Source organism: Festucalex cinctus, chromosome 10 (assembly GCF_051991245.1).
Source record: "Festucalex cinctus isolate MCC-2025b chromosome 10, RoL_Fcin_1.0, whole genome shotgun sequence".
Lineage (NCBI taxonomy): Eukaryota > Metazoa > Chordata > Actinopteri > Syngnathiformes > Syngnathidae > Festucalex > Festucalex cinctus.
The window spans coordinates 29630265-29645128 of record NC_135420.1 but is presented as its reverse complement, the minus strand read 5'-3'; the positions used below and the strand labels follow the sequence as shown (position 1 = coordinate 29645128).

At 41.9% G+C, this 14864-nt stretch overlaps 2 protein-coding genes across 5 annotated transcripts in view; one reads left to right on the top strand and one right to left on the bottom strand.

Annotated features, from left to right (window-relative positions):
• Window positions 1-11009, bottom strand: part of patj (PATJ crumbs cell polarity complex component) — a 36557-nt gene extending 25548 nt beyond the window's left edge. For 2 of the 4 annotated variants that reach the window (XM_077533240.1, XM_077533243.1), the window contains exons 1-4: window positions 6704-7111; window positions 3825-4066; window positions 825-974; window positions 27-166 (exon numbers count right to left, since the gene is read on the bottom strand). In XM_077533240.1, coding sequence (XP_077389366.1) covers window positions 27-166; window positions 825-974; window positions 3825-4055 — 521 coding nt within the window. In that variant the 5' untranslated portion in view covers window positions 4056-4066; window positions 6704-7111. The other 2 variants (XM_077533241.1, XM_077533242.1) reach the window with 2 other exon arrangements.
• On the top strand, window positions 6680-9800 carry tm2d1 (TM2 domain containing 1). The gene is made up of 6 exons (XM_077533244.1): window positions 6680-7139; window positions 7754-7827; window positions 7910-8018; window positions 8095-8186; window positions 8764-8837; window positions 8974-9800. The coding sequence occupies exons 1-6, from the start codon at window positions 7003-7005 to the stop codon at window positions 9082-9084; spliced, it is 597 nt and encodes a 198-aa protein (XP_077389370.1). The 5' UTR covers window positions 6680-7002; the 3' UTR covers window positions 9085-9800.
• Window positions 11010-14864: the final 3855 nt, after the last annotated feature.

Below are 14864 nucleotides of genomic sequence, written 5' to 3'. Positions count from 1 at the left end.
GCCCCCGATCGGCCGAGCGTGGTCACCTGTGAGCCACGCCCCCCGGCTGGATGTGTTTGACGAAGACGCGGTGGCCGCTGTTGCTTCCCGGCTGCAGGCCCGCCACGCTGAAGCCCAAACTCCCCGACGGCGGGCGCAGGAGACGCACCTGCGCCGTCGGGCGACCCTGACACAAACAGGTACACAATACAATCACACACATTAACACTAGGAGTGTGACGATATATCAATAAATCCTGATACTTTGTCTCCCGATAGATGATGGATACGCCTACACAAGTGTGGCGATATTTGTAGTTAATATCCAGCCATTATAATGGCTCCATTGTTCATGACTTATTGAGTAATTACCTGGCGGGCCACTAGGGGGAGCGCCTCATAACAGTGGCGGGGAAATGGACGCAAGTCTTCAGGCGAAGAAGACTCATCAGCGCTCTTTGACGTGTGCTTATCTGTCCAGCAAATGACTCACTTTTGCATACGTTTTGATGGAAAAATGTGGAGTATATCTTCAGTTTTAACATTTTAAAACATATTTTATGTTTTGACTTTTTGAAGCACACAATTTCGGATGAATATTAATAGTGATTTCACTAGATTTAATGAAGTAATTTTATCTATGTATTTACTTTTGCAATGTAACAAAAAAATGGTGTCACAGTTTATAAAATGAAACAAATGATGTAACGTGAGATAATCGTCTGTATTGCGTATCGTATCGTATCGTATCGTGAGTTTCCCACCCCGAATGAACACAACACAAGATGGCGAAAATCCACCGGGAAGCCGCGTTGACGTCATGTTTGAGCGTGTGCGGTTCTCACAGCGGCCGCAGCCACGATCCAGCGGTGAAGGCGGTCGGGCGGGGGCGGGGCCCCGAGGACGGGCACGTCGGAGGCATCGCCGGGGACGACGGACGGGGTCGAGTCGTCGCGGGCCTCCTTCTCCTCATCCTCCTGTGCCGGCGAAGTCAACTGGAAGGGCGAGGAGGAAAAAGGTCAGCTGGTCATTTGCCGCAAAAAAAAGTTGACACGTGCTGCGGCAAACTCAAAGCGGCGTTTGCCATCCAAAGGAACGCAAGTGCCGTCAATTCGTTCCAGACTCAACAAAAACACTGTGGCCGGCTTTTCTGGGGACAAAAATGTGATGAAAACTTGACGTCATGGCATCAACCAAAGAAAATTCAAACTTTTTTTTTTGGTCACACTTGAATCAATTGGCAGGTGACACTTGGCCACTTGGGGGCAGTCAAAGCAAGAAACTCAGCTCCTCAGCGAGTATAAAGAATCCCATCAAGAATGGCTGAGTAGTGTCAACTTCAATGACGACATTGTGTTGCAGGCACAACAGGGGTGGGCTAGTGATACCAGGTATCGGTATCAGTTGATACCTGGCTTTATTTCAAGCTAAACAAGAAGGTGGCTGATACCAGGTCACTTTTAGTTTGCTCACGAAATTCACTTTCAGGCGAAGAAGAAGACTCATCAGTGCACTTTCACATTTATCTGTCCAGCAATTGTCAATTTTAACATTTTAAAACACACAATTTCTGAGGAATATTAATTTCATTGGATTTCATATTGAAGTCATTTGATTTTTTTACTTTTGCGATGTTGCACAAAAATATGGTGTCACGGTTTACCAAATGAAACAACTGACGATGTGACATGTTGCATGACAATCGTGTTTATTAAGAAAGACACAAATTTGTGGTCTCTGTTAAGAAGACATTTGTATTTGTTTAAAAAATACAAATAAAAAAAAATACACTGAAGTACTCAGTGTGAAGAGGACACCGGTTTGAATATTGTGCTTCAGTGATGGTGCAAAAAGAAATGATTTTCTCATTGAAAAAAACATCCGTTTATGTCTTGAGTTGTTTTTATTGCCTGACCAATATATCAATAATGGCGGTATCGTCATATCATCGTTATTGTGAGCCTCGTATTGTGAGGTACCCAGAGGTTTCCACCCCTAGTATCAAATACACTCGGGTATTAGCACTTGGTAGCGGTGAGTACTAAAGACTTGAGTACTTGCACTGGTACCAGTCTGAAAATAAAAAAAAATAAAAAGCGGTATGGGCTTGCTGGCAGGTAATGTATGAATGACCTTTCCGCTCACTTTGTGTAGCTCGGGCAGGCGGCGGCAAACGAGCAAAGGCACGATGGAGCGAGCAGTTTGTCAAAGCGGGACGGCGGATATTAAAGCTTGATTGATGGTCGCCGGGGAGGCCGGCCCATAAATAAAGGCGGCGGCGACGCCTTCATAGACTTTACAGTACGCCGAGTGGCCGACACTTGCCGCGACCTTGGCGCCACTTACAATATGAAGCCCGCCATTATCTTAATTTGGACGCCGCCTTATTTATGGGCGAGGCGCGGCCGGCCCCCGCCGTGCCCCACGCGGAATCGGGACATGCGCCTCGTCGTACGGGATGTCCAGGTGACATCACATCTGGTGTGCGCACGCTAACGGTGCGTTCCGTAGATGCGATGGGGCCGATTTGGATCATAGTCAGGGTTTTCCCCGCGTCCAAAATTGAGAGGCGGCCACCTCCAGCCTTGCCAGACTGATCTGGCTCAACGCAGCGTTCGGCTCCAGCTGTGCCGATTGAGCTCGCCATTTTAACGGCAGCTGCAGTGTTGCGCCATGATGAGGCGCACTGGAAAGACCTGGAGCAACATCCAAAGAAGAAACAGCTTCTTTTTTTTTCTTTTTTTTAAGAGAAACAGATGATGGAGCAAGCGTTGCACACGCCCATTTTATGGGTCTGTGGCAGAAGTGGCAAACTAAACTAAAACCAAGCATTTATCAAATAGCTAAAACTAATACAAACTAACAAAACTAATTGAAACTAACTCAAATTAAAAAGCAAAATCTCAAAATGAAATCAAAACTAACTCAAATGAAAAATTCCAAAACTATAATAACCCTGATACAAACACATAGGGGGTTAGGGGTTAGGGTTAGATTAGATTTAGTAAAATAAATAAATGCTTCGTTTTAGTTTAACTTAGTTTCAGTATTAATTTAATTTAATTTTTTTTTAAATGTGTATTACTTGTGCGCAATATTTCAAAAAGAGCATGGGAGCGACGTCATCTTTTGGTGCTTTTCTATTGGCTGCTGTGAGATGACGTCACTTCTGTGTGACATTTTCAAACATCCTTATTCCACTAAATATGAAAATAAATCCACTTCAAATCACATTTGAAAACATCCCCAAAAGCTCATACAAAAAAAAAAATCAAAGACAAAGACTAAAACAAGACATTTTTGCTAGAATTATGCTTAATTTTGTAAACCGAAAATGTAGTTTCAACTCCAGTTTATTTATATCGCGCTTTCAAACAGCCTGAGCTGTCACAAAGCGCTTTATAGAAACAGTTTTCATTTTTTTAAAAACACAACAACATTTTGATTGTATTTCATTAATGAAACTGTTTTTTGAATTTTTGTTTCTTTTAGCTAAAGACATTTTTGCTGTAATTATAAGATTTGTAAACATAAAATGTAGTTTCAATGAGTTTTTGATTTTTAAAATGCATTTTTATTATTTATTTGATATCGTTAACGAAATTGTTTTTTTAATTTTAGTGTTAGTTTTTTGTTTCTTTTAGCTAAACCCAAGGACATTATTGCGATAATTATAGTTTTAGTTACTTTTGTAAACATAAACTGTAGTTACAGTTAGGTTTTGTTTTTTAAAAAGCTTTCTTGTTTTTATGTTATTTTTTTGCATTTTTGTTCATTTGAGTGAATTTAAAGAACCTTGGCTCTCACGCATGCACGCACACGGTATGTTGGGCGTGTGTGCTCACCTGCTCCTTGAGGTGCGCGACGGCCCGCTGCAAAGCGAGCACGTGCGCGAAGAGCGGACTGTCCAGCGTCTCCTTGAGCGCGGCCACGCGGGCCGCGTGCCGCCGCCACTCCTCCTTCTCGGCCAGCTTGACCCGCAGACGCTCCAGCGCCGCCGCCGCCCGCTGACGCTCGCCGGGCGACCCCGCCGCCGCCGACGGCCAAAGTTGACTCGGGCCGGCGCTGTCCGGCATCCCGCTCGGATCTGCAAGAAGACGCGATCACGTGACCAGGGCACGCAACGTAAACGCTCCCTCAGCCGACGGAAATTCTCACAAGAGTCACCGAAATACTTTCAAAGCTACTGAAATACTTTGGAAAAGTTAACTCATTTGCTCTCAAAAACGTATAAAAACGTTCTATTTTTAATTGGCATGGTGCAAAAAACGTATTTAAACGTTTTTTGTGTGTGTGTGTGTGTGTGGGTTTTTTTTTTAATGCTAATGCATACAGAAGGCTTTGATGAAACATCTGACCTGAAGAGGTCACTTCCTGCTCGGGCTGCTCGATTACGCGAAAAAAAACAATCACAATTATTTTGGCAATAACTGAAATCACGATTATTGAAATTGAAAATAAAAACAGGAACATGTTTAAGCATTTTAAAATATTAAGACCAATTAAAAAAAATAGAAATACTCTAATTATGCAAGTTCCTTTTGGACCAAATAGAATTTATAATAACAATTATGACAAAAATTTGAATTTGGAGTGCAGCATGTGCACTAAGACGAGTATTTATTTTTTGATACAAAACATGAAAATGTTTAAATGTTAAAAAAAAAAAAAAAAAAATATTAAGACAAATAAAATTGTTTGAAACACTACAATTATGCAAGTTCTTTTTGGATGAAACAAAATTGATTAGTTATTTTAAAATTTTAAAAAGGTGCAAATGTACACATTTAACAACTCAAAAAATAGTATTAATGATCTTTTTAACAATTATGCTGAGACTGTAATTGTGCAGTGTAATAAATGAAATTGTAATTGAATTTCAATTAATTGCACAGCCCTACTTCAAGCAATTGTAGTTATTACAAAAAAAAGGTGGCAGCAGAGTATAAGAGATCGACCAGGGCCACGTTGCAACAAGCTCTTTTCCCTGCTGTTTTCAACAGGTTTTCGAATAATGATGAAACTTGGCTATATTCAAATGCTTATTGCTGCAAAATAGAAACGAATACAAATATAATTTTGGTGTCCTGATGAGAGAAGAGACGCTAAACTTTCTTTTGGTAGGTTCCATGTTTTGATAGCAATAGAAGACAATATTGTGTGGGCCTTGCAAAATCAGCCCAAATCCAGTCAAACAGCAGGTAGTAAAGGGGATTGCTTCAGTCAAAATGGCTGCCAGTCAATGAGTTTTGCAAATACTTTTAAATGCACTGAAACACTCACAAGAAATGACTCCAAAATCTACTGAAATACTAATTTAAATTCATGGTTGGTTGATTGAATATATAAATATAAACACATCACAAAATACAACTTGAAGTTAAAAAACAGGAGAAAAAAAAAAAAAAATCAATAATATAATTTACATGTTCAAAGAGAAGTAGGAAGAAGTACAAAAACGTATCGAGTTTATATCATGATAAGTTATAGAAATAATCCAACATGTACTCAAGTACTGCCTAAGCGTGAGATAAACAGTCTAAAAATCGATGAAAGCTAAATTCATTCTCTTGAACCTACAAATTACAAAATACTCCGAGATGTACACAAATACTTTGAAAGGTTACCTAAATACGCTTAAATTTGAATACAGGGAAATAAAATCTCTATTGCACATTGATGAATTTAGTTTAATGTTTGAAAACAACATGATTGTAATTGATACATTGCAAATGTATCAATACTATTGGATTGGACTGTTTATTTATTTTAAAGTTGAATGCAGAGATCAAACTTGTGTTTGAAGGCGAAAATAATCATCACATGAACACACGAAACTTCATCAGGTTAAAAAGTCAAAACTTATCACGTTGCAACATGAAAGTTATCACCATAATAAATAAATAAAATGTATTATTATTTGTATTAGATTATTATTTAAAATTGTTACGTTGTTAAAAGGTGAATGATACCATGTTAAGAAGTGGAATTTTAGGATATTGTCACATAAAATGGATCATGTTATTGTTCTCTTTACGTGAAATTCATCTTTTTTTTTTGTCGTATGGCAGCAATATATACGTTCGTACGTAACAGATGAGGAGCCTTTCCCCGTTTGCAAACATCGAGTGCGTAGCAGGGCAGCAGGCCTTCCTTTTGAGGCAAAGAATTTATTGCACACCTGCAGGCAAATTCACCTTCACGGAAGTGAAAGTGGGGAAGGTCGATGGAGGGAGGCAGGGCCGAGTGGCCAACAAACAAGCTCTTCATAATAAAATGTTGACGGTTGTTCACGCCGACTATACGACTGAAATATTGATTCGTTTTTTTTCCAATGGGCGGGGTCACTTCGTATCATTCAGCAGGTGCATGAAAAGAGATGACCCCACCACACGAACAAAACTCACCAGGAAACACAACACAAACCAGCAAAGTTGTCAACTCGGGCAACGTACGCGTCCACTGGCGTGGAAGTTACAAAGAAAAGACAGAAAAGAAAAGACAGAAAAGTTGTCGTCTCGCAACTTGGTCGGCTATCCGTTAGCATGCTAACAATCTTATCTCAGAGCGTCGCCACTCCTAAAAACTCCCCCGACTCGTTTCGTGTTCTTCCCCAGCGGAAAACGCACTCACAAAACTTGGCCATTCAAACGAGTGAAGAAAAACGACGACTTATTTCTTTCACAAGATTTGTCATTGTCATCGAAACTGATGCGAAACTTACTTGAAGCGGCTTCCTTTGAACGACGGTATCACTTTAAATGCTGCGTTTACGTGCTGTGGGAAACACCACCTCTTCAAATGCCACAACTTCGCCAAATCTGTACGCGTCGATTTCTTTATTTCTTTTTAAAATAATTATTGTAAAGTCACAAATTATCTCACAATTAATTTTAAAAGCTTTACGGCAACTTTTTGTTTGACATGTTTCCCGTGGAGAGGGAAAGCGACGATTAATGCCAGCAATTCTTTTTTTCCCCTTGGAGCCCTGACGGTAGCGTTTGTGACGTCACGGACGACGCCATGTCGCGTTGTTTGGATTCCGGCTCGTGGGCAATTTTGTTGTTTTTCTTCTCTTGTTTGTCTTTCCGGCGGACGATTGTCGCGGCGACGACGGAGGCGACTGAGGCGGGAAGCTGCCACAACCTGAGACTTGGACAATATCCTTCCCTTGACTCGTCTCGGAGATGGACGGGGAGCTAATGCTAACAGCTAGCATGTCACTTAGCTGTCAACCGAAAGCAAAAACAAAACAAAATGTTGCGGCAACCGAACAGCAAAATAACAGAACAGATGGACTGGAAGGTGTCGCGCGCATGTGGCTGTAATAATGCTTGTTTGTTGATGACTTACTTGACAGTCTGATGAAAGCATCAAATCTGTTGAAAAGGGTCATTCATTGAGTTTTAACGTGACATGACAATTAGCATTCGCTTCCAAGTACTTCGGGGTGGCAAAAATGCACTTGACAAACATCAGAACCGTTCAAAAAAAGTTACTAGAGCTGGAACTACTAATTATTTTTGATATACACCATATTAACCTCAAATTTCTTTAGTTGGATAAAAAAAAAAAAAAAAAATCAATTTGACAGTGCAGGAAATGTATGATCATCAATTGATGTCGACGTCATAATTGTTGATCAAATGCCTTGTGTATATATATATATATGTGTATATGTGTGTGTGTAAACAGAAATAGAAACTAAATGTTGTCAATGTTGACATCCTGTCTGCTGCGACTTCCTGTTTGTCTCCTCCTTGACAGCGCTGACGTATTTGTGTCAAGATGCCAAGATCGACGACGTCACCCAGGAAGCGGAAAACTGCCGAGACGCCAGCGCCCGGGGTGGGTGCCGCGCCCCGTCGTCACGTTTGTTGCCATGGAGACCACACGCTGCTGTGTTTCTAACCTGTGTGCGCGTGCGCAGTGGAGTGTCTTCCAGCTCCAAACGTCACCTGTCGACTTTCCAACGGGACGGAATTTCGCTTCAGCGGGAAGGAGGTGGGATTTCATAAAAGCATTCCGTGCCGCAACGTGTGAGTACACGCGCAGACACACGTTACGGTTTGTGTGTGCGCATGCGGCAACACGCGTGTTGTTTTGCGCTTTCAGGAGCGGCTACTCGTACAAGGTGGCCGTGGCCTTGTCGCTCTTCCTCGGCTGGCTCGGCGCCGACCGCTTCTACCTGGGATATCCCGCGCTTGGTACGCAACCTCACCTTATGCGATACAAGGCTCACCATAACGATTAGCTCACCATTATCGATATATTGCTCGGGTGATAAATCCACGATAATCGACAATAAAACTACTCGAGACGTAAACGGATGCTTTTTTTCAATGAGAAAATCGGTTCTTTTTGTACACAATATTCAAATGTTCACAACGTTGAAATTGAAGATTTCCCATTTTTCATGGCAACGTATGCAAAAGTGAGTCAGTTGCTGGACAGGTAAATCTCACAAAGTCAAAGTAAGCTGATGATGAGTCTTGTTCGCCTGAAGACTTTCGGCCACTCTTATGAGGCGCTCCCCCTAGTGGCCCGCCAAGTCATTGCTCAATCAGTCATCAACAATGGAGCCATGACGGTGGCCGTATATTTGCTACAAATATCGCGATGCTTGCGTCGGCGTATCGATCATCTATCGGGAGACAAACTATCACCATTTTCTCGCGATATCGAGATGTATCGTCTCACTTCTGGTACACGCGCACGCACACCTGCAGGCGGGCGAAGAAAGAAGGCGGCTTGCAGTTTTTTCTTGTTTTGCTTTGCGTTCAGGTGTGCTGAAGTTCTGCACGGTGGGCTTCTGCGGCATCGGGACGCTGGTGGACTTCATCCTCATCGCCATGCAGGTGCGTGGCCTTGCTCAACGCCGCCGCCGCCGCACGCTAACATGCTAACTGGCCTCTTGCGCCATTCGCACGCTAAGTCGCGCGTTTGCGTCTTGGCGTCGACGCTAGCGCGTTAACTGTTGTGTCGCGGTTTCAGACGGTGGGCCCGTCGGACGGCTCCGACTACATCGTGGACTACTACGGCGCCCGCCTCAACCGGCTGAGCATCGGCGAGCACACGTACAGGAAGCCGCACCTCGCCCTGTGACCTTCGTCACCTTCGTCACGTCAGCCGCAGTCAAAAGCGTTGAACACGTGTGGGAACGTTGACGTTGGCTCACGCGAGCTCAAGCTTGAAACCTTCAGCTTCTTCACGCACGCACATTTCACCTGTCTGTCGTTCATGGATTGAAAACAAAAGAAGAAGAAGAATCATGTTTGTTTGTTTGCGCTCGGGTCAAATCATCAGTTCATCGGCCGGCCGATTATGGCCCGTCAATCATTTTGAACCTTCATGTACTCGTGACCATTTACAGCAAGTGAAATTGCTGTCATTATTTATTCCAAATGAAATGATATCACAACACGTTCCCCCAAATACTGAATCCATCATGACGTTTGCTGCTTACGATCATTTGATGAACTTTTCATTTAAGACAAAGCAAATCTTCATTTTGACAAGCAACGCAAGTGCTGATGTTTTTCTTTCATCTTTTTTTTTTAAAACAATTTATTGTGGGAAGCTATATTTAATGAACTTAAATAAATAAACTGATATTGTCAGCTTGCTGTTTGCAGGGAGATGATTGATCAGTGATTGTTTTTTTTTTTCTGACAAAATTTGACATCGGTCTAAAAAAAAAACAAATCATATCGGTCGGGCCCAAATCGTCAGCACGAAGAAAAAATGTCGTACGAATGAAATGAATACTTTGTCATTGTTGAAGCTTTCAAAGTGTCAATAAAGTTTTTTCTTTGGCTGAATTTAATGTCCAGTTGTTTGGTGGCAAGCACTGACCTATTTTAAATGACTGGTTGGCTGATAGCCCATTCACACCTATGCAGGCCGTTGAGGTCACAGGGCGGCCATCTTGTGACTCCCACCTTGGATATTCTCGAGGCATCGCATGTACAGATGAGATAAAGACTCTTCGTATTGGTATAGGGCAGTTCAATTCATGGTAATTCAAGTACGACCCTCCACAATGACAAAATCGGCATAATCGTAAAATAAATAAAAGATTAACTATAATTTTTTAGTTTAAATTGATATATTTGCACTTTGTTTTTCATTTTAAAAGAACTCATTTAAAGATAGAGGTCGACAAACTACTTTACATGATCAAAAAACGATGCATGTATCCAATAGGATAGACGCTCATTTCAAAATTCATAACAGGTCAAAAGATTGCCTTCATGTGGTATCGTAATTATGGTAAATATCACAGGTCGAGTAGAACGCACCCTCATGTGATATTTTCTACTGGACAACTGGGAATTGATTTTGATTTCCGAGTTGAGAGAACTTTTCAAGTTTCAACATGGCGAAGAGCGCACAAGGATTTGTGAATGGCAAGAAATATAATATTGTAGTGATTAGAACATAATTCACCCACGGAACGTTGGGACGAAGGGGGAGTTTGTTGGGATGAAAGGATGAAAGGATAAAAGAACAAAATGTTGGTAGGTCTGTGAGCCTCGCGCAGAGTGAGTTGTTGTTGCTGTTAAACGATGAGAAGCTGATATCAATAAACCGCCGGTCTTTGGCTCCGGACTTCAACACTCTGCCTCCGACTCCCGTCACTGCTCGCTACAATATAACACTTACCAGGGAGTTAACGTACACTAGCAGGTTGTTTTCAAATCGACACAATTCAATGTCCTTTCATCTCGTTATTTGCCGTACTTGTTCGTTTTACGAGCGAAGAGTACATCAGCTGCTTTGTGTAGTTTTGAACAAAAGCAAACGAACACAACTCGGTCGTAATGCGGGTACATACAATGGCAAAAAAAACAACAACCATCTAATATATGTATATATTACAATATAAATCTACTCTTTCCATTTCAATCATACTTACCGGTGAAATGTTTATCCACAGCCGTACTGGCGATTTGTGCAGTGTAACCGCCACATACGTCATTTCCGTACACGAGGCGCAGTCCGAGAAAGTTTTCCTGGGAGGAGCAAGATGGCGGCCAGCAGTCATTTGGCAAGAAGCTGCTCGCACTTGAAAGGATTTGGACTCGAAATTTCTCATTTACAATCCTGTGCCACTGGTTGACACTTTATTGTTGTTGACTTCAAATGTAGTCATTATTTATGAGCACTTTTATCATCAAACTATTGCGGAATTCATCAAATTGAATGACAAGAATAGGAAAAAAAGACATTTCACTTCTACTTTTAACATTTGTATTTCTTTGATCAAAAGAAATGAAAAATATTGGTACAAATTAATAATTATTATCATTTACCATTAAAACATTTTTATTTTACATGTATTCATTTTTTTAAGAAATATGTGTTTGGCATTAGAGAATTGGTTTATTGATTTATTGTAAATAGAAATAAAAAAAATCCATGCATCCATTTTCCAAAACACTTTGGAAAAATTTCACTTTTAATATTGTTGCAGTTGATTAAATGTTTGTTAATTGAGTTTATATTGTAAGTATAAAAATGGAGTTAGGTGAACGCCGATGCACATTTTACAATACATTTTTTGAATTCATTTCTTCCATGGAATCATTGGCTAATTGATTTTTGTCAATAAAATATGTTGAGAGATTATGTCCTCAGTTGATTGTTTATGTATTCAGTTGATGTGTAATGTTGAGCTTGTGCCACTTTGAGGCGCTCAAACACTTTTCTTTGATATTCCTTTTACGTTGAGCCTGCAGACGTGTTTTGTTGTGCTCCCTAATAAAAACGTCACGTCATACTTGGCTAAAGAAACTTCATCTTTCTGTCATCCATTCATCCGAAAGCATCGTTAAGTTGCCAAACTTAACAAAATACATTTTAAAATACAATAAAAGCTCACTTGGGTCACATCTGTGTGTGCGTGTGTGTAGATGAGTTGCTGTTATTTATGATGATGTGTGAATTATTGACCTTCTTGTACGCAGGCGAAACTTGAGATGTTGTCGCCTCCACACAGCAGATGAGAGTGAAGTGCGTGTTTGTGTGAGAGAAACAATAATGCTGTGAGTGAAGAAGAAGAAGAAGTGCAGTCGCAGATTTGGTGTTGTTAGCATCTTTATTGTGTTGTCTTGATTTATTGTGTTGCATAGAGACGCTTCCTGCGAGGACAGGAAGTCACTGAGGGGACAACATGAACGGACGGAAGGAGCGACAGTGCACGCGAGTGGCCAGCGGGAGGCGCCACCACTGCCGTAAAAGGAGTCGTTGAGTTGAGGCACAAGTTTGAGTCCAAGAAGAAGAAGAAGAAGAAGAAGGAGAAGAAGCGCGCGCATGCAAGCCGTACGTTGCTGTCGGTTTTGGTTTTGGTTTTCCAAGCCCAAAAGTTCCTCTTCGGGACTCGAGTGGGAAAAGATGACGGCTTCCTCGTGACGTCAGCAGGCAGGCCGAATGCGGGCTGATTTCACGTCACCGCAAGCCAAACAAGTTACAACCTTGCGTACACAAATACTTCAATCATCACATTCAAAATGGATTGCACATAATACTTGTATAGATTTTAGACTTCCAGTAGAATTTTTTTTCAAAGCTGTCGACAAGCTTGATTGATTGTAATATTTTCCAATTGAGCTGGTGTCAAAAAGTTGTCGATTGTGTTTGGATTCTTTGGCGCACCAGTAGAGGGAGCCTGCGTGCCGACACTTTGATGGTTTATTTATGTTGTTTGGATAGAAAAATTAAAAGTACCATTTTATGTGACTTATATATTTTTGAATTGAATCCTTATTGAAGCCAATCTTCAAACTGTGCATCGTGTTCCATAACGATAAGCACATTTCATATTTAGACTCCAAAGTTTGACAATCACTCAAGAGTTGAGTCTGGTGAGGGATTCACAACACTGACGTCAGGATGATGATGATGGTGATGATTATGAAGATGATGATGATGATGGTGATGCTGATGATTATGAAGATGATGATGATGATGATGATGGTGATGATGATGGTGATGGTGATGGTGATGATTATGAAGGTGATGATGATGGTGATGATGGTGATGATGATGATGATGATGAAGATGATGATGGTGATTATGATGATGATGATGATGATGGTGATGATGATGGTGATTATGATAATGATGATGATGATGGTGATGATGATGATGATGGTGATGATGATGATGGTGATGATGGTGATGATGATGGTGATGATGGTGATGATGATGATGATGACGGTGATGATGATGGTGATGGTGATGATGATGATGATGACGGTGATGATGATGATGATGGTGATGATGATGATGATGGTGATGATGATGATGGTGATGATGGTGGTTATGATAATGATGATGATGATGGTGATGATGATGGTGATGATGATGATGATGATGGTGATGATGATGATGATGATGATGATGGTGATGATGACGGTGATGATGATGATGATGATGATGATTATGATGATGATGGTGATGATGGTGATGATGATGATGATGATGATGATGATGGTGATGATGATGATGATGATGACGGTGATGATGATGATGGTGGCGATAATGATGATGATGATGTCATCAAGTATTATCTTGGCGCTGATTAAGATGGCAACAAGACCGTATGGGATTCTAAAACGAAAGCCTCCCAGCATGCTTTGGGGCTTTTGGTGGTGGGGGTGTGTGGGGGTGGGGGTGGTGTTCATGTGTTTGTGTGTAGTTTTTGTGGGTATTATTTGACATCCTTGGTCAAACTTTGAGTCCAAACTTTGTGGCCTTGAAAGCGGCGTTGGAAAGATGCTCCACCAATCAAAGCAGCATCGACGTGAGAGGAGCCATGATTGAGGGGGGGTGTACACCCCCATCGACCCCATCTGGACTGGCCGGGGGGGGGGGGGGGGGGGGGGGGGTGTTGCATCGTTTGAAGTTTTGCTGTGGCAACGCATATAGACTGGATGTGTGTGCGTGTGCGTGTGTGTGTGAAGGGTAACGCTGAGCTCAGCACAAACACAACATTGATCTCTCCTGCAGGACAGCAGCAAAGGGGTGGGGGGTTGGGGGGGCGGGGCTATCTGGTCGATGGACACTGCAACACTGCAAGTGGGTGGGGGGGGGGGGGGGGCAGGGACGATTTATGGGGCTCCTGTATAAAAACGGCACCTGGATGCATCTGGAGGCGGAGCTTACACGTCAATAAAAGGAGAACAAAATTGCCATCGTGATCGGCGGCCTAAAAAAAAAAATCGTCCGTCGGCATGTTTTTCTTTTCTTGTGATGGGTTAGCCACATTAGCATTTAGCACTCGTCATTTCGATTGCATCAATCTTGCTAATTAAAATATTTTGTATAGTTGTACATATTCAGTCTGCCATTTTTTCTTCCACCAAATGAATTTAGAGAATTTTCCAAACATGAGTTTGGAGATAATCGCAGAAAACGTGCAAAAATTGACAAGTATGAAAACGACGTTGCTGAAGTTGATTTTTCTTGTTTTTGTTTTTTGTTCGGGTGTCCATCATGAGTGGTCGTCCGGTTAGCTAGCTCGTTACGGCCACACCCTCAACTTGAATCTTCTCTTCAGACAGCTTTGGAGCGCCTCGTTGTTGCCACGATAGGCTTTCAGTGGGCGTAGTTATGTGTTGACAGAAGAGAAATGCGGCAAATTCATTTTTCCACCTGCTACATGATTGACAGCTCACCAAGAAATCTGTCGTGATTTTCAACAAACTCGAGCACTCGTGTGTTGTGACGTGTCGTCACGGCAACAGCGGGCATGCGGTTGTCATGGTGATGAGAAGCTTGGATCTTCGGCCGTCCAATCAGGAGGTTTGACGAGGCCTCCCGATTGGATCACGTGGCCGTGATTGGCCGCTTGGGGAGGCCGGTCACGCCAAAGCGACAAA